The 27,986-nt window shown below is 33.8% G+C and overlaps 1 protein-coding gene across 1 annotated transcript in view; it reads right to left on the reverse strand.

The window, feature by feature from the left end:
- GPM6A (glycoprotein M6A) overlaps positions 1-27,986 on the reverse strand; it is a 118,089-nt gene that overhangs the window by 31,360 nt on the left and 58,743 nt on the right. Inside the window, exon 2 of the mRNA XM_017816563.1 lies at positions 5,353-5,545. Coding sequence (XP_017672052.1) covers positions 5,353-5,545 — 193 coding nt within the window. The remainder of the gene's footprint in view (positions 1-5,352; positions 5,546-27,986) is intronic.

A 27,986-nucleotide genomic window follows, 5' to 3' on the forward strand; every position in this document is an offset into this window, starting at 1 on the left:
TCAGAATAACATCCACTTATCTACCTCTCAAAACATTTGATTTTATCACTGAGGGGAGATATAAAAACTTCTACACCTGTTCTTTTGTTTTTCCTCAAAAGAAAACAGTTGCACATCCATATGTATATTACTAAACAATATCATCTTAATAAACATTGACTATATACTGACTAACAGAAAGGCTATCTGCAAGCATCAAACTAGGCCACAGCAGTACCTGAAACACAGGTTTTCACATTCTGAAAGGAAGGGAATTTTTAGCTCTAGGAAGGTGGCTTCAGTAGAGTGTCTGTGGCACTTCCAACAGAGAACACAGTGACAACAGATTTACAGATTGTAACTTCAGTTACTTTACTATTTGATTTCACACCTTTAAAAGGAAGGGAATTTGCAATAACCTGAAATAGCTTTGACTGTAGTAGGAAAATGGTTTTAATGTTTCTATCAGGGAGGTTTCTTCGTTTTCCATTTTAAGAGCATGATTCCCTTGTTCCGTGGCCTATATATCACAAACATGTGACAGATGGCACTAGCTGGCCTTGCATACTGAAGAGAAAGAACTGTAAAAAGATGCTCTTAGGAAACACACCCAACATGTCTTGTGCTGCTGATTTTCTAAAAAACTTCATTTGAAAATTGTTCCAAACACCAGAAAAATATAAAAATCCAGCTGATACAATACATGCTTGATAATCATGTGTCTATTTCTGCTGCATTAGTAATCTTCTCAAAATCAGTGATTAAGTAAGCAAATCTAGTAATACCTAGTACTTTGCAGATAGAGTGTTCACTGCAGTTTATTAAGTTATATAAGAATAACTAAATTCCACACCTAAGTCAAGCAGATTGCTCAATTTTAGCGAAGCCTACAGAGCTCTTAAACTGACAAGATAGGCAACATAAAACATTCACCTTTTACAGTTAAAATACTATAAAGGAAGTTTTCAGGGTAATTTAAACCATTATATTTATTTTCTTAGGCTTCCTTTGACTCTCAAGGAACTAAAATAACCACTCTACAGCCACTTAAGGAATTCACATGCCAAACAAAAGCTTATGACTTCTGCAAATTCCCAAACAGGCATTTCTTTACTTGGTGGGGGGAAGGGGGGCAGGGGGAGCAGCTACCATTAGAATGATGATAATGTTGATAGTGAAAAAGTCTGGAACTATAGGGAACGAAGTTTCACAAAACTGATTTAGAAAGCAATACAATTAGAGGTTAGTCCCAATGAAAAGGGATTGATAATTCCAAATCGTTTTATAACCATCCAATTTATTAAAAGTTCATGGATTTAGAAATGACTGTTTAAAGAGAGAAGAGCCTACCACTGAAATTTGTGATTTTTGAAGATATGTCCTCTCCATAAGGAATACCCATCTGTACAGTATGTGTTCATATGAATTTGAATACATTTGATTTATATTAGCTTACAAGAGTTTAAAGTATCTGTTTTACCTGTGTCACCCTGAAGAAACTAAAGTCAGGCTATAATCTAGCACTTTCAGAAAAAAATACTGTAAAAAAATTCATTGTCTTTTTTTTTAGACATTTTTGGATTTGGAGTTGTATTTTCCCCCTCAAAACAAACAAGCAAAAAAGAACTCATTCTACCCTACCCAGAATCTCTCTAGGATGCCTCCAATATTTTGGAATTATTGACCACGATCATTCAATATTTTAACTTGGAAATAAAATCATAAATCTGAGAAAATTGCTGTAACTTCCTGGCATTTAAAGAACTCAAAAACAGCTTCAAATTTGCTTAAATTTTTAAAAATTATACATATTTATTACTTATCTATATTTCCAAAGCAGATATGAACTGCAACTGGTATATACTATTTGAACTCAGACAAGAGTCCAGGGAGATGAAATCAGGGACCAAATTGCAGGGCCAGCACTCAGATCACCTCTTCTATTCCACAGGGCTGCAGCGCTTGGCTGAATCCCCAAGGGCTGAATCCTCCAAGGGAAGTTCATGGCCTATTGCAGGTTCTTAATTAATTCATCTCTCCACAAGCCTCTAGGCACCATGTGGGATGTAGGCTCCCCATGGAGCAGACAGGGAGTAGGGCAGTTGTGGCAGTCAGGGCAGCCCCAAACCCATGGCCAGGAGAGTCTGTGGTGAGGGACCGAACCCCTCAGGCTTCACTGAAATGGGGTCCTGGACTAAGGGAAGGGTGAAGAGAGGCCCTAAGGGAGGCCAGGCAGGAAGAGTCAGGGGTGTTGATGCCCTCAGGGGCATTCATATAGACATTTCTGAATGGCATTGTTGGATCTAGGTACTTTGGCTTTTATTTTAGGCACTTCAGGAGTGCTGTGGCGGTTCAGACTTTATTTATGCCCTCATTATGCCCTACTTTCTCTACAGGGGTCTGCTACTTTTTTTAAATTGCAGTGAGTAGCAGCATTGACAAAGATAAAAGATACAGGGTGGCTTGTGAGTTGTGTTATTTTCATTCAGAACAAACACTTGTGGACACAGTTAAAACGGACCTTATCTCTTACCACTCACGTAAGTAGCTCTCAGATACGGATTGATTTTTATTCTGAATGACATTTGAAATCCAGCATGCTAATAAAAATATAGATAGAAACCGTAAGTGTGATTAAAGATAAGCTAACACACTTCACTCCACTGCAGCATCTGCCTAGCACATTTATCACAGAAAGTCAGACTGCAGGCCAATCTGAGACACTTCACAGCACTAGAAGCATTAAGAGCCCAAATGTATTAAATAACGTTAAAAAGGTATAATTTAGTAGAGCACACTGCTAGATTTTTTTTTTTNTCTGCTTACTTCACACACTCACTGTTTTCCAGTCAGCCCTCAGTTAGAAAGTTGCTGAAAGCCATAAAGGGGAATTTCAATATGAATCATGATGTAGGCAATGCACTGTTTGTTTCTACTTACATATTCTTCCTTCTGCTTTTTGGCCTTTCAAAACTATCATTCCCATAGGGCTTTTGTACTGCCAACTGTTAATCAATAGTCATGACAAAATATCGAGTATTTTTTCTCCCTACTTAAACAGGTAGAAAATTAATGTGTGCAAATTTCTTTGCAAGTCACGTAGTTTATCCAGTTCAAAGCAATGGCTCATCTGCTTTTAGTCAAAATAGTTGCTCCTCCTCCCTTTAAGACATAAGTTTAGAGACCTCCTTCCCAACTGAATAAACTGAAATTTCAAATACAGTATGTCTGCTAAAGAAAGAACTGGGTTTAGTATATCTTTTAGTAATCAAAGGAAACAAACAAATCAAAAAGCTACTAGCTAAGACAATTAAATGCCAAGAAAAGAAAAATTACCTTTATAATTCCTTGATCTTTTACAGTGAATTATATGCATTTGAACTATGCCCCCTGACTGATATTTTCACTTAAGTATTTGACAGAGAGAAGCTGGAAAACTTGCTATGAAGAGAAAGCATCGATTTGTGGCTGTTCTGCACTAATGGCTTCCTAGGGAATAATAAAATAAGTTAGAGCCTAATGAAATGACTGATCTTTCGTTCAGGATAACAATGAACCTTAGCCGTCGAGTCAAGTCAGACTCATTATTCTAAACGACAAGCCAAAAAAGCAAAGCAGAAGTTACATCTTCCTAGCAACCCAATATATTGTTATACAAAGACAATTAAATTTCTTGATCCAAACATGAAATTTTAATATGGCATAGCAGTGACATACTTATTTGGTACATGCTCCCTTCTGGTTACTAATCCCACAAAAAGTACACTTAACATTCACAGAGAATCTTTGAAAAGGATGTTGATAATATAGCCCTTGACAATTTAAGAAATTTAAGATTCTGTTTCTAGCTCTCATGAAAACAGTGGTACCCAGTTGGATCAAATATATATATCTTGTTCATTTTCCTACCTCAAACAATGAATAGAAGGAAAAAGTAAGAGCAAGCAAGTTAACAGGATAACCCCCAACACTATTCTACCCTCTAGGACTTCCTGAGTTGGCTAAGTCAGTCAACTTTTATTAGAAACCATCAATGGATTTGTTTTCCAAGATTATCCAGTCTTCCTTTGAGCCCATAAAAACTTTTGGCATCCATAATATAATCACAATATATAACTAGCTTCAGAAATCTTTTATGAAACAATTGAAGAACCACCACTTGTTCCTTCTGGACCTCTTTCCTCTGATACCTCAAACTTCTTGTACTGGAATAGAAAGACAATCTAACCTCATGCACCATATACATCATATCCCGAATTTACAGACCTTTAGCATAACAGTTCTTCATCATCCCGTTTCTAGACCGAAGAGTCCTATTATACCCAATTTTTAACCATATAGCTTCTGTTCTATAATTCTAATCATCCTTTTCTGCCTTCTTTGGGGCACCAATATTGTATACAGTATTAATGAAATGGATGAAAGATGGATTCATACAATGGCAGAAGTATGTTCTCTGTTTCTCTTTGATTTTTCTGGTAGTTGGTATTTGGTTTGTTTTTTGACTGCTGCTAAGCCCTGGGATGCAGTCATCATGGAACCATCCATCATAAGAAGTCAATGTTTTGACAGATGATCAAATCATTTCACTTCTCAAAAAAAGGGTCATGAAAGAAATATTACAAATATTTACAAATTTTGTAAATTACAAATATTACAATATTTACAAAATAAAGGATAGGATTCTTCAGCTTTAGTTGCAACCATTAGCAGCGAGGTAAGAATTTGGATTTAAAATACCTAAAATCATTTTTGAAAGAGAAAATTTTAAAAATATTAGAAATATGTAATTTAATTTAAGGATACAGTAAACTATTTTGTTAAATTTAATAAATTTAACAAAGAAAAGGAGATGTTCGACAAAACAAAGGCCTTCCAGAAATAGGTTTCCAGGCATAGCAAAGCATGAAACCTTCAAAACAGATTAATACTAGATATACCAGAGACAATACAATTTTGACATTTCAAGTCTCAGGGTTCTGCACAACTCTTCGGTTACTTCTTTATTGTATTTATTCCCAGAACTGTTACTTGTTGCACACTCCTGTTTTACCTATTTAGAGTATAGAGTTCTGGGGGGTTTTGGTTTTTTTTTTTTTTTAAAGCAAGGATGTATGGAACAAATTCATCAACATTATATGAAGTACTCTTCAGTAAAAACTTAAATTAAAACTGTGGGATATTAAATAGTATTACAAATTGCTTGTAAATAGTAAAAATATCAGCACAGTCAAAACTTTATCTGCTGAGCTTATCCAAATCATTCTTTCTATGATTTTCATTAAAAGACATTTTCTTGAGTCAAATTTATATCTCTGGAGGAACTTTTCAGCAGTTTTAAAAGGAAACAAGTAAAAGAATCTAGTAACTTACATGGTAAAGACATCAATAACATCTCCTGCAGCTCTTGTCATCTCAAAGTAGGTTTGCAGAATGTTGACAGTTCCTGAAAGTGCTTCATGTCCACATCCACAGAACAGTGCAACTCCAGCATACAGCAGGATGGTAGCAATCAAAGACGCATAGGGAATACCTCCCAGGCATTTGATGCAACACTCGAAGCATCCTACAAGAAAAAAACAAGTTCCAGATTATATCAAGAAAGCAAAAAGAAAGCTTTTACTCTTGAGAAACGCTTTCAAAAATTAAAGACTTCAGGGCAAAGAGAGCTTTGGTCAAGTTAAACAACCCAGATCATCAGAAAATCTGTGAAAGGTTAATTCAACTTCTGAGTTTCCTCAGTTGCTTCTTGACCTGTTAAATGTAGACATGCCCTCTGATTAGCATGAAAGGTTAGAAAACAAGGCGAGGCCTATAAATTTGAAATGCTTATAGAGACAATGACCAATTAAAACTGACTTATAAGATGTTCAACAGGTATGAGCCAATGCATTTTAACATGCTCCAAAGGCTTTATGCTGTGCTAAATCACAGGAATACCACAGATATGTTAAAAGAAAGAAAAAAGGCACAAAAAACGTAGCTTCGACATGTAATTTCATATTTTGTCCTTTAAGTTGGTAAGTTTCTATTTCATTTAGGCTAGATAAGAAAAGTAAGAATTTCCTATCTGTTCAAACATTCAGTCATTCATTTACTACTTTTAATGAACAAATATAAATCTGTGATATATATATATTTGTCATATATGTATATGTTTAGCCGCTACTTATATGCAAGATTCTCCGAAGAGTTTAAGCTATTTACAAATATACACACATTTTCCTTAAATAGAAACCTCTTGATATTTTTGTACATGTAAAGAATACTACAAAAGGCAGTATTCCAATGGCTGGATAGTTTCTGGCAGAAAAATATAATATATTGAATATTGAATATACTAAGCATGTAAAAGACAAAATAATTCCCAATTATGCATGCTAGTTTTATAAAAATATCAAGAAAGTTATAGCTTGAGACTACTTTTGGTTAAGGACAACTTGCTATAGCAGAGCCAACTGTAAAATACCAAATGTAAAATGTGCAAATTTGTATATTTTAACTGCTGCCAAAGTTTTGCTGAGTAACCTGTTGTACAAGTTGCCCACCTCCAGCAGCCATCACACACATCCATGGGGGTAACACTTTCCATGCTTCCAATACTTTGGTAACAGCATTTCATTTTCTTCCCCCTCTCTGAGCCCATGTAACTCTGGATGAAGAACACGTCTTGCAATTCATGTCATTCTACTGTAGAGTGGCAGTGGGGAGCTTTCATATTCAGCAGCACAAAGCTTTGAATGTCCAGTGATCACTTTGTGTCTTTCTTCACAGTGATTGTTAGACTGTGGGGCTTTTATACCCAGAAACTCTGTGGGTGTTTCATCAGTGCAAGGTCTTAGGAACAGACTAGAAAGATAAAAATTCTTTTGAAGTAACTAATTCTGCATTTTAAGGAAACCTCTTAAAATTCCTTTGGTTCTGTTTTCTAAGATTACCCTTAATAATAACCGTGGTTAACTCCTCAGTGTTTAAAAGCCTACACAAATACTAGAAAAGAATCATTCACTGGAAAATCTCCTATCTAAAAGGCAAAAAAATTAACATATATTTAAAAGATATACATTGAACAAGAACTACAGGTAAATATGTAGTTGCTTGACATCAGAGTTTATTAAAAAATTCCCATTGCAATTTTCAGCACAAAAAAAGCCTCAGAAAATTAGTACAATTGTACATCCATAGGCTTTATATGAAAAAGTAAAAAGAAGGGGAGAGATTACAGTAGACTGATAATGAGAGTGATGTATGAGGGCTTGTAAAGTCAAAGATGAAAAAATAAGGTACACCTAAATATTTTCAGGGACACACAGACTGTAGGGAGAGTGTTTCTTGATATTACAATAGCTTAGGGCAGAGTAGTGGAAGAGAGATTTTGTAAAGGCTTCTTTTTCCCCTTCCAAGAAAGATGAAGTTGGAAGAGAGAAAGTTAAAGAAATGACAACACAAGAATAAAAATAGCTAATAGTCTGAACTAGAAGAAGTTACATTAAGGCCACACCCACATAACACTGCTGTATTTAATACTGTGAGCATTGTTATGCAGAAAAGGCTGACTGTGCAAGCTGCTGCACATCACTCTCTAGGTCAAGTGAGAGTTGAGCACACACCCAGAGGTCACAAAATAAGATGTCATCAGTACCCAGGGTGACTAATATTGCTTTAGCTTTATTATAGTGAAATATTGTAAAAATATTGTAGCAAATGTGGGTTTTGTAGCAAATGTGGGTAGAGCCCTTCCCAAATCTTCGTTTGCGAAGCCTAGCCATGATTGTAAAAATATAGTAAAATAGCATAACAAAGTAAAAACTACATAATACAATAAAGTGATGACATATAAAAAGGAGTAATAAAATGGAAAATTTAATCAGAAATAAATCCCTTTTCCCCCCCCAATTGTTTCAAAATTTGAAAAATAACTGAAACAGATTCATAGTTTTTGAAGAAGTGCTTCTATTTGTCTCTTGCATTAAAACTGTTCATGTTCATAAGTCTTTGAGGGAAGCTTTTAGTAGTAGAATATTTTACCAATTCAAGATCTTTTCACTCATTAAAAAAACTCAGAAAAAAATTAATTCAACCACATTAAATTTTCAGATAATCAGGTATTCTCAAGGCCTTGCTCATTTATTCAGCTCTTCCATAGGCTTACTACCTTTCTCACTATTGATTTCATAAGTAACTCTAGACTTTTCAGGGTGGTCAAATCAACTCAAAACTAGAGAAAACCAGTGAATCAGGACTAAGATTTTTAAATGGCTATCACACATCATTCATACAACACGAGGTAATGTGCTGCGGGTAGCATTTGCTCCAGTTCTTTTCTTTCAGTTGTTCAGAATTTGAAAATGGCTGTTTAATAACAGAACAATAGAAATGCTGTTTTAACTTGCACAATGATTATGAACCACCAGTACAGAATTGTGACTCAGCTGTGCAATGTGTGAATGTCTGTGTGAGACAGGCAGTCATTCACTGCTCTGAATATCATCTTCACAAGGCAGTTAAAACATACAATCACAGAAATAATTACTAGGAAAGATGAAAAAGGCTCTATGTTGCTTTGATGTTTGTTTTCATCTTCAAATACAGTTTTCAGTACTTTTCACAGAGTTCACTTTTCACAATAAGCTCATGCTATATAATTCAGCATCTACTGTACTTATTTTGCTTATATGTACCAATATTTTTCCCTCAGACAAAAATCTAGATCTCCTGGGACCATGTGCCTTTACTAAAACCATCGGAACTAATCAAAAACACTATTCTTTGGAGCTTTCAACATGAACTGTACTGTTGTTTTTTTTCTTTATTTTATCAAAATCATTCCATAGAGAAAATTTAATCATGAAATACACAGAAGATGACAAGACAAGGAATTTTAATTTACATGGATAAAATAAAACTTCAAATACTTGCTATATTCAGCCATCAAAATGAAGTACATTAATGTTGCATTATATACATCTACCTTCCAGTCAGCAAAGATCTCATAGACCTTTGTTCCTCTTAGTATAATTATTGGTCTACATCAGAAATATGCTTGATGTAGATATCTAAACTTCTGCTTTAAAGGGCTTGAAAAGTGTTCCTTATATAGGCAAATCTGTGCACACCTCTTCTAATTTCTGGGTTTTGGGTGCAAATTTTCTAATACATCTCCAAGTGCCCTAGCCAAACATAAGTTGACCTTCTGTTTATACAACCTCTTCTCTACATTAAGAAGGCAAAGGATTTAGATTTTGAGCAGCAGAAGAAATTGTCCCTGTGATTTACATCTTATTAGGCACACAAATTGCACCACCACAATAATTTCTTTGTTTATGTGTTAGTGGCATCTGAACTCTGCCTCCTCAGTACAGATCAGGAGATACACCTGACAAATAAAACACTTAATCCATTTCTATCCAGTACATTTAAAAGAAGGAAAAAAAAGACTCAGGACTTACATCTCTTCCCACTTCTGTCTGTGAAATTGAAGTTTAAATCAATGATATCAGAACCAGTTTTAAAATGCAATTATGCTACTGTCTTTTACATTAGTGGATAAGAAAACCCATTCACCCTAGACATTAACATGAAGAAAATAAATATTAAAAAATACATAAAAAGTAAACATAGAGAATATGGTTTTTCACAGAGAATGTTTCTGGTTTTGCTTTTTTCATTCTTTCCAAGGCATTTTCAGCTAGAACATCTAGGATGATTAATCACAGACAACTACATCTCCAAAGCATTACTGATTAATCACAGATAATTACATCTCCAATGGGAACAAGTACCTCTGATGATCATATAACATTTTAATAACATTTTTTCTTATTTTTATTAAAGAATTTTCTTTCTGATATGAGGAGATAGGACAGCAGAGCCAAAGTAAAATGCAAGAGAACTACATAAACTTGAAATAAACAAAGTAACAAAATCTTCTGTGCCTTCCATGCCTGGTTAGGTATGCATTTTTTTATATCTAAATTTGTACCACTTGTCACACAGCTTTCATGGCCAATCAACTCAAATACAGAAATACAGTTTCACAGGCCATCATGAAACATGCAGATTAAGTTCTGAATTCTATTAAGGTAGACTTAACCTCAGGAAGTCAAGCTACTGTTATGTAATATTTTAATTGATAAATACACCCATCAAAACACATTGTACTGAAGAAAAAGTAACATATTTTACTTATATCTAGTACCAAAAAACCCCTCGAATTATTCAACATGTGGTCAGACTTTCTGATCTGAAACTGGTCACCAAGGCATCACAGTATAGCAACACACAGAAGCAATCCAGTTTTTTTAATATTGTCCCAAGTACAGAAGAAAGACAAGACATTCAAGATGGGGTTTCACTAAGCTGCAAATGAGGTGAAGTAACATTTTGGAATGAGCCGGCAAAGATCATCCTTGTACTTTGATCTGAAAAACCTATTCGAGAAGGGTTGCATACACAATCCCACATATTTGCCCTCTGTCCCAGGATCATTCAGGGGATACACCCCCACTCTGCTCCCACCCTCTACTGTTATACAAGATGCTAAAAACTAAAATACCTTTCTTAGTCTCACTCAGGAGATGAGTTCTCATTTAAATTAGCTTTCAGTTAGAATGATTACTGTTACAGAATTAGCTATCAAGCAACAAAAGTACATTTACCACAAAATTAATTCTGAGATCCTGACTGCTAGGACCATAGTGGAAAATTAAACTAAGACAGTATTTTGATTGAATTGTTAAGCATGTAAAGCAACATGTTACATCAAAAAGCAAGAATAATGTCCCAGCAAAATCACAAAAGGACTTTCAGGAAAAATGCTGACTAATTGCAAGAAAATACAAAACAAATATGCAGGTATCTTTTACACATTAAATTGTGTATCATTACTGGATCTACTTTGACTTGTTATCTCCTTACATGTTAGCTAATCAGATATCAGCTAACACCAAAAATCAAAATGTTAGTCCCTAGGTCTTTACAGTAATTTTGCAGTTAATAATTGCATCAGTTACTGCACTCAACATGGGACCAAGGCTAAGAGGAATCATAAAAACTTTTTCTTATTTAGACGCAAAATTAATCCAACTAAATTGAAATACCTAACGTTGTGCGTTGTGCATGTTTGCTCATAAGAATCCCCCATCCAAGGTGATAACTTTAAGTAGTGGGGATGTAATCTGGTTATACTGTATCCAAAAATTCTCCCTCTGTAGAAACATAACTTCAGACAACTCCTCCATTCACATTTTTACCTTTGCAATATCTATCCCAACTGACTCTGATTCTCTAAGCTTCAGTCATCATAAGAAAACTACTTAAGATATTTAAATGATACTGAGATTATCTCACCATGGACATGTCAAGTCTCCACACAGCCCCCACTGCCCCCCAGACCAACAATAATAATGATAATATTGCAGCATAAAGATCCACAGTTTTCTCTCATATTACATACCATTACATTTTGTCTTTAGGTTATACAAAGAATTTTCACCAACATTAAAAAAATTATAAAATCCTTAAAGGAGTTTCAAAACAAAAATGAGAAGAAAAATTGCATACATATAGTAAAGTGGTCTGAAAATGGAGCCTTGAGAGACTGAAGAAACTGAATGTGTATGTGAGGAATTTTTTAGTAACAAAAGATGCACCGCTTTATTGTCAACTTTAAGAGTTCATGTTTTCTTACAGGGTTAAATGTTGAAATACTTGAAATTGAAGCAGTAAAGGTGAAATATTTGGTCCTTCAGCACATTTTGAACTGCAGAAAATATTTGGAATCTTGTCTGTAATCGGCAAAAGAAAAGGAATAGCATTTTTTTATTAGTAGGCTCACAGAAATAAAATTGAAATAATCAACTGTTATTTACTCCACCCTATATCAAGACAAGATTGCTCTGCACTTGTACTAAGAAAATACAGACCAACAGATACTGTTGTAAAAAGCCCTTTTCTAAACTGAATTTAATTCTTTGAGAAATTTTATTTAGAGATTTTAGAATTCTAATACCATCTCAGGTCAGTAGTCTAATGTAAATTCAAATGTGACGTGGAATGCAAGAAAATTGCACAGCAAAACATTTTTTTTCAAAAGGAAAACTACTAAGACCTTCAAAGACCTGATTTAAAAACTCATTTATGAATGTAAAATTATTTTTTTCATTGTTATTTTCATTTGAAATGTAGGGATCTTCAGATTACATGGTATTTTAATAAAATATAGTACAGTACACAAAATCCCTCCCTCTCTTACTCATATGGATTCTCTCTTGATCTGAGTAACAGAAAATAATAATTAAATCTGAACAAAGGCAATAGAATTTGTACATTTTTGTACACGGCTTAAAATTAGCTATGATTTCATCCAGAACTGTCCCTTGTTCTTGTTGTCCCTTGTCCCTTGTTAAACACTCAGTACTCCAGTTCAAATTGTAATGTTTAAAAAACTGTATTCACTAGAGAAACAGAAATTAATTCAGCAAGCTCAGTACAAATCATGGTACCTCTTACATCAGAAATATAACTTAGATTTGCATTTTCATCATATGCATTGAACACATTTCTTCACTCATATTCAAGTTAATTAAATCTTGAATGGATTGCTTATATAGATTCTAAATAATCAGCTGTTTTAATGTAGCGTGGTAGTAAAATGAAATAAGCTACTTTGTCAATGAGAATATTGTTCCAAGAAATCTTCATCTATAACACTGACCTATTTAAACAACTATATTTAGCAAATCAACATAGCAGAGATCTATAATTTCTGGGTTACTATCACCTGATACAATAAACTTTCAAAGCCAAATTAAAGATGTATTTTATATTTGATCTAAATTATATTAAAAATCAATTGTCATCTAAGTTTAAAGACAGAGATAACACAAAGAAACATGGTTTTAATTCTCATCAAAGCACAAAGTATGGCAACTTAAACAAGGAATAAGTGGTCATCTCTTTCTCCTAGTTTGGGAGTCATGTATGTACTTATCTCAAGATAACACGTTTCTCTTGTTCCATCTGTCTTAAATGCTCTGAAATCGGAAGGGAAAAAAAAAAAAACAAAAACAAAAAACCCCAAACAGGCTATCAACAGTCTCTTTTCCTGGATAACTGAGACACAGCTGTATATGGATAAATATATCAATAACGTATACACATATATATGCACACGCACAGTTCTACTATAATATCCAGCAGGAAAGAGAATTAAATGAAAAATCTACCAACCTATCTGTTGAATATATGTAAAAAGGCAAATCTGAATTAACCACCATGTAGAATAATTTAATAATTTCATCCCATCTTTCACTGGTCATACTTCAGCAACACTCAATGGTGGAAGGACAAAAATTAATTTTCCATCATACTGGATTGTATCAATGACCAAACAGCTTGTTGAATTCCTCTGTTGCACCACAGTATTCTGCCAAAGTATTTGTTGCACTTGGATAACTTTCTAATGAATTATGTGAATCACTAGGTATCATACATTAATAAAAAAGCACTGTGAAGCACTACACCTGATTAGTACCTTTTGGCAAAACGCAGATCTAAGCTGTAATGACAGCAGAGAATCAGTGGCTTGGCAGGAAAGTCTCATCATGAATCATGATCAAAGGTCTAGATTTCATGTAGTGAAGGTGCATTCCAAGCTTTAGCAGAGACTGCACAACATCCCAAAGAGCTACTCTGTATTTCTTTCCTTCTTCATAACTCTCAACAACAAAGGGAAGCTATCTTGGATTAAATGGAACTAATTTTTTAAAGAAAAATGTCTCATTTTCTTTGCCAGACAGACAGTAAACTAGCCTTTTCATCACTATTTTTTTTCTTCTTCTTTGATGAACAGGTAAATCATCCTGCATGCTGTATGCTTCCTTTAAAGTATCAGTGTTACCTCTCCCAGCCCTGTCAATTGTAATTTTAACAAAGAACTAATTTAAGCAAAAGCTCCTGGCTGCACACCTCATGGCTTGTCAAAGAAATTGGCTCAGTTACTATTTAGGTACCTACACAAGGCTCCATTTAGTAAGGCATTGAGCATGTGCTTGACTGAAAACATGTGGTTTGTCTCATCAACTTAAAATCAAATTAACACTGTAACTTCAGTAAAATACAGAATATGAGGTAGATATCCAGAACTAAATGGCATTATATCAGTAGATATGTCACCTTTTTTGTTTCACATTCAAAGAAGAAAAATTTACATGTGAGATATTTGTAAATATCCATACTAGTTTTGTTTATCTTGGCCCAAGTAGATAATGCTTCTGATGAGAGAGGAACAGATTATTAACTGAAAACATCAGAAGAGGGATCTGCACGTGCTTGAGAAGATTGGTTTTACAGGCACTGTTATAGCTTGTAAAGTAAAACAATGCAATTTTTTTACAGAAAGTATTAACTAAAATAATATATGCATATACATGCAAGAATGTACACACATCTTTGAAAGAAACTACAAACAGAAATGAATCCTTATATTTGGGATATTGATGATTATTTCAATGTACAGAAAACTGTGTTGTGACTAGCTGTTATAGAGTCTTCAGTACTTTAGGTTTATTGCTGTTTAATGAGACAAATCTTAATCTAGCAGTTAATAAGTATTAAGGTTACTGACACAGAGCAGTCGCTGCCTGAAATACAAATTAGTCAGGCATAACACAGTCAATCTTTGTAATCTTAAAAAAGCCTTCTGGCTGATTTAACATAGACAACATTTGTCAGCTTCAAAATCATTCTAAAGCTAAGGGGACAGGAATGAAACAAACTAGTTGCACAAATGTGATAGAAAGAATGAAGAAGTGGGTCAATTAATTCAAAGTTTGTCCATTACAGGTATTTTTTATATATCATGTATCTTAGATTTGCACATTAAATAAATGTACATTATTATTAATAAATAGGGTATAAACATGTTAATAAATAGGTTATAAAAATGTTATATGTATCAATAATGCATAGATGATTATTGGAACAATTATAAATGTTTCTGGTTTGATCTGATTAAAAACAATAACATTTTGTAAGAACATAAATTCCATGCAACATTTAGTATATGCTCGTTATAAAGTGAATGACAAGGCTGTGGATCATAAAACTAGAAAACAAGTATCCTTTTCATCTCTCTCATCTAGAGTTCATAGAATCAATTCCTCAGTTCTTTTCCTCAGCCTTAAAAAGAGCTATTTCTTCCAAATGGAAAGCTACTATGGAGTATGAACTGAAATGTAATTCTGCACTAATTTTTTCTCATTCACTAATAAACTAAGTCATACTGAGCTTTAAACCACGTCTTTTTTCTTTCATTTTCCAAATCTTACAAACACAGAAAACATTGGACAATGAACTTTCTGTGCACTCATCTGTTTAAACAGAATGTTCTATAAACCTCTTATATATTTAATAGGTCTTTGTGGTTTTAAACATCTTCAATTTAGAGAAGGTAGCATCCTCCTTTTTTTTTAGGTGGTGTAAAAGAGGAACAAACAGGTTATTTGCCAAGTGACTTTTCAGTTTGGCACTCAGAATAAGATTAATATGACTTCTCAGAGTACTTACACATATATAGCTCTTTATATAATGAAAGCACATTTTGCTGTTGACATTTCCAATTCTCTGTGCTCAAAACTCATAAATAACAAAAAAACAATTAAAGGTAAGTTGTAAATACCTTGATCTCAGGAAATTTTCCAGCAGCTGTGCAGGGCATAGTGGTCAGAAGCATATGAATAAAATACTAAATATTCAGCTGCCTTAAATGATCTTTTTTACCTTACAAATCTTTTCTCTGCTGAAGCAGACAGGGGCTGTAGGTTGTACAGCTATTAGCTGATAGCAGTGGATTTCTAGAACTCAAAAAGCCTGGACCTTTGGATACAGTAGCAATTAAAATTTTCATTTACTTGGCATTATATAGCCCTTTCTCTTTATTCTACATCATATGGAATTTCTGATTCTATGTCCTCATATTTTATATCACTTTTATCTCAAAAGCTTCTCTTCACTTCATCTGCTCCCTTTACCCTCAGGTTGTCTTCATCTTGGCTACTCCTATTCCCTTGAACACCTATTTGCCTAAGAAACAATCAGAGTTTATAATCTTGCTAATTCTCTTCAAAGCTGAAAGACAGAAAGCTCAACTGCTCTGTGGAATGTGCACTTCTCTCCCCACTCTTGTTTTACCTGTCTAATTCCACCACTCCTCTCCAAGGCATTGAGATAACATTGAGATATTCCTCAATGAAACAGACACGTACAGGTTGTTACATTTACTACCCAAAAGGGTAGAATAACTCCAAGTAAAGTAGCAAAAAAAAGAATTATAGAAAGCTTCAGTCTGAAATTTTGAATTCTTCTGGAAAGAAAGCCATAACCTTTTAATGGAAGCATTATATGACTGTCATTCTTACATCTCAGAAAGGAAAAATATTAAGAAATAGATGGGGCAGATAGCCATTATCCTTCAGGACATGACCAGTTAGGTGGAAAACTACTCCATGAAACTAATTAATGCCATTGCACATATTTTTCAAAAAATACATGTGAATGTGTATAACACTTTAAAATGTACTACTTGAACTGCTCTATATAGTAATTAACAGCTTAATCTTGTTTAAAACCAAAAACTTATGAAACTATCAGTAAATAGTTTTCAGACATAAATAAAACACAAACATAAGTGTTTGCCAGTGAATTTAGAATAAACAATCTACAGGTATCATTTAATCGGTGCAAATTTACATATTCTTTATTTTTATTGATAGCAACTTTAAAGATACAGGTCATAAGCAAAGTCTCTGTGGACCAGTGTGTTACATAATTTCTTAAGTTTACAACTAATAATCTTAGTGATATCAAACAGAAAGGTTTTTACTGGAACAGAGTAATTACATCCTACCAAGATCTCAGGTTAAGTAATGTATTTCTTGTGAACAGAAACTTCTGCAACCAACTTCTATTGGCTTCAAATAGACCATATATTTAAAACCTAAGCTATCTCCCACTGGAGTTAAACAGCCTTTATTATTGATTCCAGCAGGAACAGAAATCTCAACAAGTATTTAATGCAGTGACAATTTTTAAAGTAAAGGAATGAATAACCGTATTGAGGAAATTGACTCTCAACCAAACAGATTAGAACCTAGTGAAAGATCAATATGCTTAAAGCATGCATTTCATTTTCACTCTTGATGTATAATGGAAAAAGCATTTATACTTTTGTATTGAAATACTAAAAGATACTTACAGCTAATACATGGGAAACAGACAAGAAAATTTAATTTCCAGAACAGACTCTGAAATAATATTTCATATTACTCTTACTCATCTGTTCTTTTTCCATGAAAACTACTTTCTTGTTTCACAAAGGTTCTTTTGTAAGATACCTAGATACAATTATTTTCATTAAAGTTTATAGTTTAGTCAAAACTCAATAGGATGCTGAAAGTCATTAATAAATTTTAATATACTTTCAAGTTAGACATCCTGTAGCTTTCCGTTTTTGTAGTTCTTTTTGCCCCTAAGTCTTTCTTCAATGAAAAAAAATTAATTTTTTGAAAGGATGCAAACAGTAGAATATTCTACTGATTCCGTGCTTTCTTGAACCTATTGATCTTATTTTCTTAGCTAAGAATAAATTGAAGAATGAGAAGGTAATATAAAACACTGCAAAGAGTTCTTCAAGAGCACAGAACGTGAAATATAATTATTATGCATCAGAGACTTTTTTTCCCCTCACAGAAACCTAAAGTAAGGGAACTATTTTTAAGACAGGCACACAAAAGAGAAAGAAAAAAATCTGTGAAAGAGCAAAGACAATAAAAATTGGGAAATATGCTAAAAAATAAAAATGAAGTTTCCATTTGATATTTTTATCCTAATGGTCACAGACTAATCACTTTTTTAACCACTGATTATGCGTCCAAGCAGGGCCAACTTAAACCTTACACTAAATGGTGTTAAGACCGTAACTTAGAGTTAAATAGAGGTTTTTTTCTAAAGTTTCTAAATTTCTTTTTAGAAAGAAATCAAGTATTAATTTATGGATTTCATATAATGTATAATGAAATATATCTACACTTGATTTGATCAAAATGTGGGACTACAAGACTGCATGAAATTCAGCAGTACACTGACAGTCTGAATAGATACAGATATCATCTAATATTTATATGCCAGCAGCACCTTCCTATATCCTTACCTAACTTTAAAACAGGAAATGCCTGCAGTTTTTATGTATGGTTTATGCTGGCTTTAGAATGCTTTATTATTACAAATTTTGTTTTTTTCCTAAATTCCAAATACTAAGGAAATGAAAGATTTTACATGAAACAGAAAAAAGATAGGTCGATCCTGAAATAAGAAAGCATTTTTCAGAAGCCATGATACAGGGTGACTGGCTCTCATTTCTCATGTATCTCCTGTTCTGCTGGCTTGCTTTACAGACAGAGAGCTCTGTAGTTCTTCACAGTTACACCAGTGTGATAGGATGCTCTCTACTGTCACATTTCACAGCAAGCAATAACTACCTTCCAGTATATTATTTCACTGAAGCAGTTCCAGAAAGAGAAATCAAAGCAAAACTCAAGAAGACAATATAACATATTTGGAAAGAAACCATAGATATAAAAAGATAAGTTCAAAAGAATATTTCAAAAAAGGATTAGTACTTTGGTAGTGAAAAAAAGTCTTTCAAATTCTATTTATAGCACGTAAGATTTATACTGGATTTTCTTTATGTAAAAGATTTGTAGTTATTTTATTGTGGTTAAACACAGAAAATTTCCAGAGAATGTATTAGTCTGTTTTTGAGACACAAATGATTTTTCTCCTACGCTCAAAAGTTTTGAGCTTAAAAGCTTTCTAATGTAACATATTATCTTATAAAATATGCTGGGGCTTTAAGGGAAGGTCACTACAGAAAGGGAACAACAGATACTTTAGGAACACATACCTGTTATTACTATACAAATAAAAGGCATTTGGCTTTTTTACAGTGGTGATCTTTACCTAAGATTGCTGTTATAAGTCCTGTGTTGACTATGGTCAAATTTGGTGAATATTAAATTTGTTTTCATTTTATTATGTTCAATTTAAAAGTTTACTTACTCACTCAATAAACACGAGCTGAATAGCATTAACACTTGTTTGATAAAGCAGTTTAATGCTATGTATAACTTTGTGAAAAAACCCTTTTTTTTTAAGAAATGAAAACGTAAGCTTTTACACTAAAATTAAAGTCACAATAGTTGTAAACTACTATTTTTTTAAAGCTTGGAACTGTCAAAATTAATCCATTTCATCCTTTCTGCACTAATTTAATTAGAATAGCACAGCTATCTCTAGAAGTAAGCCATTTAGCATTTAAAAAAGGTCACAGTCTCAGGAAGTCTTATTGAGCTCCTGTACAGTCTCTTCATTGTATCACTATGCTAAGAGCAATATATGTTACTCCTGGGAAATGAAAAAAAAAAAAAAAAGTGAAAAGGTCAACAGGCAGAAAGGTTTGAGATTAAAAAAAAAATAAAACAAAGACAAGCACATTTGAAGAAAAATAATTTGCTACTGTAAAAGATATGGTTCTATGTGTATCCATAACATACTTACCTATAAGTATTTACACAAGTTAATTTAGGTTAAACTGCAATTTTTTGAAAAGCAACTGGAGAATGTGTCTTTTCTACTGTATAAATTTGTATGTTCATGGCAATTATATCTAGGATTGGGAATGCAAAAATAAACAATTCTGCCTGGGATTTCCAGTATACCTTTGCAGTGCCATTATTCTAGGCACACACCTTCGCCTACATTTACACAGGAAACTCATCGCTTGCATATGAGAACAAAGCTGTGTTGTACTCAAAAGCTGTTACAGTGTGATAACAGGACACCATCAGGCTACTCACAATGGCAATATAGACACACAGGCTACTCACAATGGAAGAATCAGACACATTTGTGATCTAATATAATCCATACAAACTACAAGTAGATAATTCATTTATTTTGGCTGCCACTATACTTCTTTTTGAGGTAGTGAAAGAGCTGCATAGAGCTGTACAGACTGGCAAAAGAGTTTTGACTACATTAAGAGGTATTTTGGGCAATGCTTTCACCCATCCTCCCCAACAATTCCAGAAAATATTTTTCCTTTAAACTAATCTGTTGGAAGGGAAATTATGATTTTCACAGATTTTTCAAATTTTTTTTTGTTTGTTTTTAAAATGTTTTAGCATTTTCAAATGGATGTTTAAATTTAAGCTAATTTTCTTTTTTAACTGTTTTTATATTGAAGATTTGATTAAAGCCAAAATTTAAAAAACAGTTTTTGATAAAGCCAAGTGATTTCTCTGAGTTAATAACTAATAAAAGAAACAGATTTCACAACTTTAGCTGTTTCAGGATAGAAAAGTTGTATACAGAACGCACAACTGATGCTCCTTGTATTTTAAGACTTCAAGGAAACAAGACGGGTTCACTATATAATTATCTATTTCTGTTTTTTTCCAGTGAATTCTAAACAAAGTATTAATACAAACTTCCTACTTTGCCTCTTGCATTACCTGTTCTGCATGGAGGTACTTGAAGAGTTCTGAACTTTTCATTTGTAATAACTTATATTAGCTGCATCCTAGACAAACTTATTCTGATTCACTTGCCAAGCATATGGACTATGTCTTCTCTGAACATGCAACACAGGAAAAAAACTGAGAGCAGTAAACATCATATAGAGGATTAAGGATTTGGAAGAGAGCTGTTTTGCAGACCAAATCCTCAATGTATGTGAAACAAAATAGACTAAAATACTGAATTTTAAGTGAACTCCAGCTATTCTGATCAGATGTCAACACCACTGAAAGCATACGAACAAGAAGATTAACTATGCATAAAAAAAACCCCACAAGTTAATGGCATTCACATTTCAATAAAAGTTTGCAACCAGATGTCATAGATGACAGCAGAAACCAGGATACTAGTTTACTACTTAATTTATTGAAACAATATTGATTTGAGAATTTCTATTTTATGAACAGGATATTATCCAACATGGCAAGTTACGATATTCTCTGTTTGCTAAGACATACAAAGCATGAGCAAACTGCAAACAACTCACACATAAAATGTTATAAAAATGTTTGAATTACACATACTTTGCCAATAACATTGACACAATATTGGTATGGATTTATAATGCTGTTTTTTCAGTTTACTAAAGACAAATCCTTCAGTCTTCTTCATTACACACAGTCCAATCTAACAGTGCCTGAGTGCAGAAGAATGCACAAGAGTTCTTTCCAAAGTCAATGATCTCCTCTCTACATGAAGATTTTGGAGCTGTGTATGCTGAAGGCAAACATCATTAGGGAGCATTAAAGAGTGTTCTAACTGCTATTGTAACAACTATAAATGACTCTAATTCTACATGCTGCAGATAAATATCATGGGAAATTTCCAAAATTGTGGTCAGATCACTGTTAGTCACTCTGCTGCATTCTTATAAAAAAATCAGAATCTGACATTCCATTCCATCTTAATCCAAGGAGCATATTGGTATGTTACATAGGTTTTGCCAATCACTTTTCAGTTATGGATTAATAGTAACCAAGCTAGGTTACAGACACTAGCACAGGAATAAGAATTCATCTGCCACCAGGGATTTCATCTGCTTCCTGGGCTAGTAGAAGTCATTCAAGGAGATGATGGAAAAAAAATCAATTTGCAGTAAATGATCCCCTTGTGTAGCTCACAAAAATCACTGAACACTGTAAGCACAGTTGCTTTTTGAATATTTAGACCCTGATGGGCAAATCTCAGCATGGATGCAGGACGCGTGGTCAGGGAGGCAAATGTGCACTTACTGAGCATATTAAAGAGTAAGCATTTAGAGTTACAGCAATGCTACAAGATTACCTTACATGTAATACCACAAAGGCTCCAAACAGACATTACAGACTAGCTTCCCTATTGAGAATGTAGACACTGCATATAGAAGCTAAGAGGTAACATCTTCCTTTTCATGTTACATAATTTCTTGTATGCCTTTCCTTATCCTTATTCAACATTACACACCAAGAGAGGGTTTACATAGCCAAAGATATACATTGCAAAAAAAAAAAAAAAAAAAATTGTTGGGTTGTTTTCTGTTTTGGTTTCGGTTTTTTTAATGGAGAACACTACCAAAATCTGTTCACCAAACTTGGCAAACTGAAAATTCAGACCACTACCAGCGTACTCAGACTATTGAAGATTCTGAGTGAGGTCAAAATCTCAAAATGTTTACATATAGCTTTAAACAGAATTTTAGTATCCAAAGCAGAAACTGAAGGAGTCCATAAGTAAGCCAAAAAAACAGGTAATATGAGATCCAAAGCAATGCAGATGAAAATGGACACTACTTTTTTCTTCTTTTTTGAGGCATGATCTGCTAATAGTATTGGAGAGTACAAATGCTTCTCCTACAACAAAATAAATAACTTTATAAACACTTTAAAAGCAGTGAATTGAGGATATAAAAATAAGGATGATGTGTACAAAAGAAGAAATAATATCATTCCTGAAATCAAATAATTACATTCCTGCAGTTCAACGAGATACCAAAAGAAAGGAGCCCAATGGCCTTCTGAATAAAATATAGTAAGCACTACCTACAATCACACAAAGTGGCCTCCTGAAACCCATCCTTAGAATTTGTAGATTAAAGCTGGATTTTTTTTGGAGTTGTCTTGTGTTTGGACTCTGAGCCATGGAAGAATGGCACACGTATAGTAGAAAGCAATTCGTATTATACAAGTAGCCATATAGTTTTATGCAAATGAATTTCCATTAAAGGGAAGCTCTCAGAGAGAAAAGCAAAGAAAAAAGTTCCATTTTCCATAAATTGTCAAATATAACATCTGAAAATTTGTATTTGCTGCCACTATAGAAGATTCACACTTCCTTCTAAACATTTGATTCTAAAGACAGGTTATTCTGCTTACATTTGCAAATAAATATAAATTTCATACACCTAAAATGCTGACAAGGAGGGCCAGAAAAACAGGGCCAAACAAGCATGGTTTTCATTAGATCCTCAAACCAAACAAACTTTTCTAGAGGTTAAGGGAGCACAAAAACATGAAGGTTGGCAATACATTTTGCCAGCAAGTTCCAGTGAGCTCAGTAAAAAAATCCTAATGAATCTGCAAGTATACATCCTCTAATGAAAGAACACTGCTCATTTCCACAAAGCACAAATGGCAATATGTTTATATGAGCTCATCTAAATGACCTTAAAAGACTTTCTTCTGTTTTCTCGAATAGTACCTTCCGAGGAAAATCACTCTAAAAGACATGAAAAGGTCAATATAATACTTTAGAGGACTACAAGGAACCTAAGGATTCTTCTAAGACTTGGGCATACTTTCAGACAGAAAGTATACACTTCAAATCCACTCAACTAATAGGAAGTCAAAGAATGCAGAAAGTATCTAATGTGGAAGGGCAAGGACAACAAAGGAAAACTGCAAAACACACGGCAGGGAGCATCTTTAGCCACACATACTGCATTCTAGTAAAAATCCTTTCTTTTGGAGACCAGATGGTATTTCAGCATGGAACAATTTGCAGCTCTGCCGATGGAAGGTTTTTTGTAGAGGTTTTTTTTGTTTTGGCCTTTTTTATTTTAAACCTTACTACAGCTTGAAAGACTCCTACGAACAGGCTTTTGAAGAACTATACTGGCTCAACGGGCTCCAAAATTGCACTAAAAAAAGAAGACAGTTCATTTTCTAGATGGTGCCCGTGCCCACACACCTAAAGTTAGGATAGTTAAGTATCACCAAGATGTTGTTCACGTTCTGCTCCATGTGCAATTTTTGTCAGAGTAAACAGCCAGTACATTGCCTGGGAGTCTGGTGAAACATTTATTTGTCATGCAGTGTTAAGGTACTCTGTCACACATACAGTTTCCCAGCCTGAAAGGCTATTCCTGGCCATCATACTGGTATCCAATGCCAGATGGGTCTCAGGAACCACTGAACATATTCCAGTTAATTTATTCACACACTTTCTTGCAAAGAAGGGGATTATAATTTCTTATTAGAAAGACAGACTAAAGTTCTAGTCTCCTGGTCACACAAACACACACACAAAAAAAAAAAGGCTAATGGATATTATTTCTGGTTGTGTTCTCAAGATATCTAGGAATGGTTTTTCTGAGGGATAAAGATCTCCCTGACAACTGCCCAGCAAAAGCTGAATATTTTAAAGGTCAACAGCAGTACATTACAGGTCCTCATGAGAAGAGTATTTCTGCAGTCATCAGTGTACCAGTATTACAAGGACAAGACAAATATAAATGCAGAAATAATGTAAAAATAAGATCAGTAAAACAACGAAGCAACTGGAACAAAGAGAAAGCTAACCTGTCTTAATTCACAAGTTAAAGTAGAACAGCGTTGCAATTGCAGAACCATTATTATTATTGCTGCGAGCTCTCTTACATAGAAAAAATATTTTTAAGAATCTTCTAGCAAAAACCATGCAATATCTTTGTCTCAGTAAATGAAAAATAAATTTACAGTGACATTGGCCACAAAATATGAACTTACTGCTTGTCAAAATCAGTTAAAATGTTAGAAGCTATTTCTATTGTGTAGTTTGCATTTCCAAGTCTATATTCTTGTCTTTCACTGTTCTGTGTTTTAGCCGTAGGTATTTGTGTGACAACTGTAGGTAAAAAGGAGATTTACAGTACTGAAAGTCTCTAGGAGCTGTATAATCTAGAAGATTAGTTTTTAAGTCTTCAGGAATAGTCTTATTCTGAAACTCTAGTACTTTATACAGCTGTAGGAACACACTTGCAGATAAGATTACCTTAAAAAAGATCCTAAGAGAGAAACACAGGCTCGATAGGTCACCATGCAAATACACGCATATGTATTCATGATGCTATGAAAAACACTTTATCACCAGAACCAGGATTATATGTCAATACTTCTGCTGTTTGCAGAAGAATAAAGATAATAATACTGCTCTTTGACTGATCATAGGCATCTGTCAGCATATGAGTACTCTACAGTTTACTTCCTCCTAACCCCAGATGTTTCCCAACTGGGATCCCTTCTTTCCTCTCTAAAGGCCTCATAACTAGATTTACAATGTCCAGTTTCTCCAATACCCATGATTATCTTCCCTAGCTACACAAGTGTTTTCCATGGATTATGTATATCCCGAGCAAATGTACTACAGAATGAAAGTAAAAGAGTTGTTAAGAGAGCAAGGGGCAGCCAGTGCCCCTTGGGCAGGGAAAAACAACTGCACTTACATGAGAGGGGGATATTTAGTGGGCAAAACCAAGACAACGTAAGTTAAATTTTATGAAACTTCTTTCATCAGTTTTTTTCATTAAAACCTGTTCTTAAAACCCCATCAAGTTGTTTATGTTGCTTTAGACTTCCTTTCAGGAAGGATAAAAGTCTTAAAAGAAAGACAGAGCACAGGAAAAAAGCATGGGAAGAAAGAACAGATATTCCCAATACTAAGGAGAGCATATACTTTTTATATGCTCTGTACAACATTTTTTAGAATATTTCAAACATAATTTCATATTTTTCTCTGAAATATTTTTGTGCCAAGATCACTAGCGAAATTTAATTAGGTTGAGATACAAAATAGAAATCCTTTAGTCTTCTATTATTTCAAAGTATAATTTCATATTTTGAGTACTTAATATTAATGGGTTTTTTTCACAATATTCCTCTGCTGCATTGCCTCATGCACAACTTTATGTTGTGAAACCACAGTGCTCTGGAATTCTTTTTCTTTCTAATTATGCAAAATCAACCTACAGCATGCTACAACAAATTAAGTCAGTCCAAAATACATAACTTAGTTTCTTTTTCTACTGCTTTGCAGATGAAAAAGGATTCCAGAATGTAGGATAAAAAGTATGTCACTGTGATATCAGTGTTAGCATGACACTGATAACTGTAACTACACGTTTTTGTCTTGAACTGCTAAAGAAAATCTTACAAGCTTGCTGATAATATAAAAATAAATAATTTTTTTTCTTCAAAAAGTGTTGGGCTGATCAGTAGTAGTTTTGCTTAAAAAAGTCATTGCAAAGAGGTTAGTTCAATGGGAATAAAATATTTTGCAGGAACATATCTGTTTTGATAAATTTTCTTTTGTCATTTCTAGACTGGAATGTCTGTTCAAAAGTATAGCAGAAAAACAAAGACCTGCCTTGTGGTTACATTCAAAAGTAAAATGTAAATCTATTTTAGAAGGTAGATATTTTCTTGCTTTGGTGAACTTTAGTTTTATTTTGATAAAAAATATCTGGAGTCCTAAATCCTGAAAAGTGGAAAGTATGTTCTCTGTTCAGATCTTGTAGAAATGTTGTCTTTAAGCACATCCCAAATAATAGAACTACTAAAGCATTTTCAGCTCAAGTTCACTGTTGGAAATTACTGTATCCCAGTAAATTTCTGTAATTACTGTACCACAGTAATTTCTGGAATTCTAAATCATACAGATATACACTGCAGTAAGCTCAGGTATCTTCATCAGAGCAGTTGTGTTATCACATAGCAACACAAGCTCCATAATCCACCTGAGAAAACCACTTGGTTGTTGGTCTACATTCTTTCCAGTGTACACTGACAAGAATGCCAAAGCAGTTTTTTATGCATGAAGGAAGATCAGAGATGTCTCCAAGAGTTGCAGTCATATTTTAGCTTCTTATTTCTTCCTCCCTTTAAAAGCACTGTCATTTTACAATAGGTCCTCTAGACACATCTGTCTCGTTCTTGTATCATTGTGATAAGAAGATTCTGGATCATCACAGAGCAGGTGAGTAAGCTAGGTTGCTCTAATTGAATTTTATTTTATGCACATACTCTATAGCTTTTATACTAAGCTTATTTTCTCTCTCAGCAGGCTTAATAAGCTACAAATGTTATTTTTCTGACGTAAACAGTTTTCAAAAATTTATAGTGATCATTAGATAAATAAAGACATGCATAAGACAAATGTTTTTTGCAGCTGGTTTAATTTGACATGGTCTATGCAAAGGCAAAGGAATAATTTAAGGATAAAATGCATCTACTATTTCTAAGCAAGCAAACAGAGGTGGTGGCAATCAAAGTAAATGGAAAATAAAGTTTACTACAGTATGAAACTCATCAAATATTTACCTCCCTCAAGTGCACAATATCCATGGGACTGCACAGGCTGAAAATATTTTCCCTATTAGTTTGGGGGGTTTAGCACATTCATTTCTCAAGCACAGTTTTACTATCAAATCCTATGCATGTGTTTTTCCCTAATGACAAATTTTGATAGTTTACAATATGTGTAATTAAAACAACATTGATAAATTCAAGATATTAAAAGTAAAATAAAAGAAGTAATAAGATTTATTTTAATAAAGAATAAAACTATTGCAACTAAAATATATTCAGTGTTACTAAGAATGGAAGAATGGATGCAAAGGGACTTTTGCTAATACTGTAAGATTCCCATCCAGAAAGTTGTCATATTCCATTGAAAAAAGCAGAATCCACACAAATTAAAGTGATAATATGTTCTGGTATAACTCACCATTTTTTCCTATACCTAATCAGCTACCTCACCACTTCACACTCTTCTTCCTCTTTCTGGATTTTCTACTATAAGCTCCAAGTGTCAAGATTTATTTCTATGGAGCTGGATCAATGAGCTCTTTTGCACTAGTTCTGAATTTTATCTGCCAAGGTTGCAGAATGATGTGGAATAAATGAACACCTGCTCTTGAAAAGGAAGCTATCTGAAACACCAGGCTTTGGCAAGATCAGTATAGAATATGCATGTCACCCAGAAAATCTGTTACAATGGCCAGTTGCCAAGGCATTTGTTCCCAGTGAAGCACAGGTTAAAAACTGCTGTCAATAATTTGTCTTAAGACAAAGAACCCAGCCAAAGGAGGAAAAAACCCACAATGTTCATAAAGCATACATTTGAAAAAAATTTGCAAATAC

This window comes from Lepidothrix coronata, unplaced genomic scaffold, assembly GCF_001604755.1.
Source record: "Lepidothrix coronata isolate B3197 unplaced genomic scaffold, Lepidothrix_coronata-1.0 Scaffold56, whole genome shotgun sequence".
Classification (NCBI taxonomy): Eukaryota; Metazoa; Chordata; class Aves; order Passeriformes; family Pipridae; genus Lepidothrix; species Lepidothrix coronata.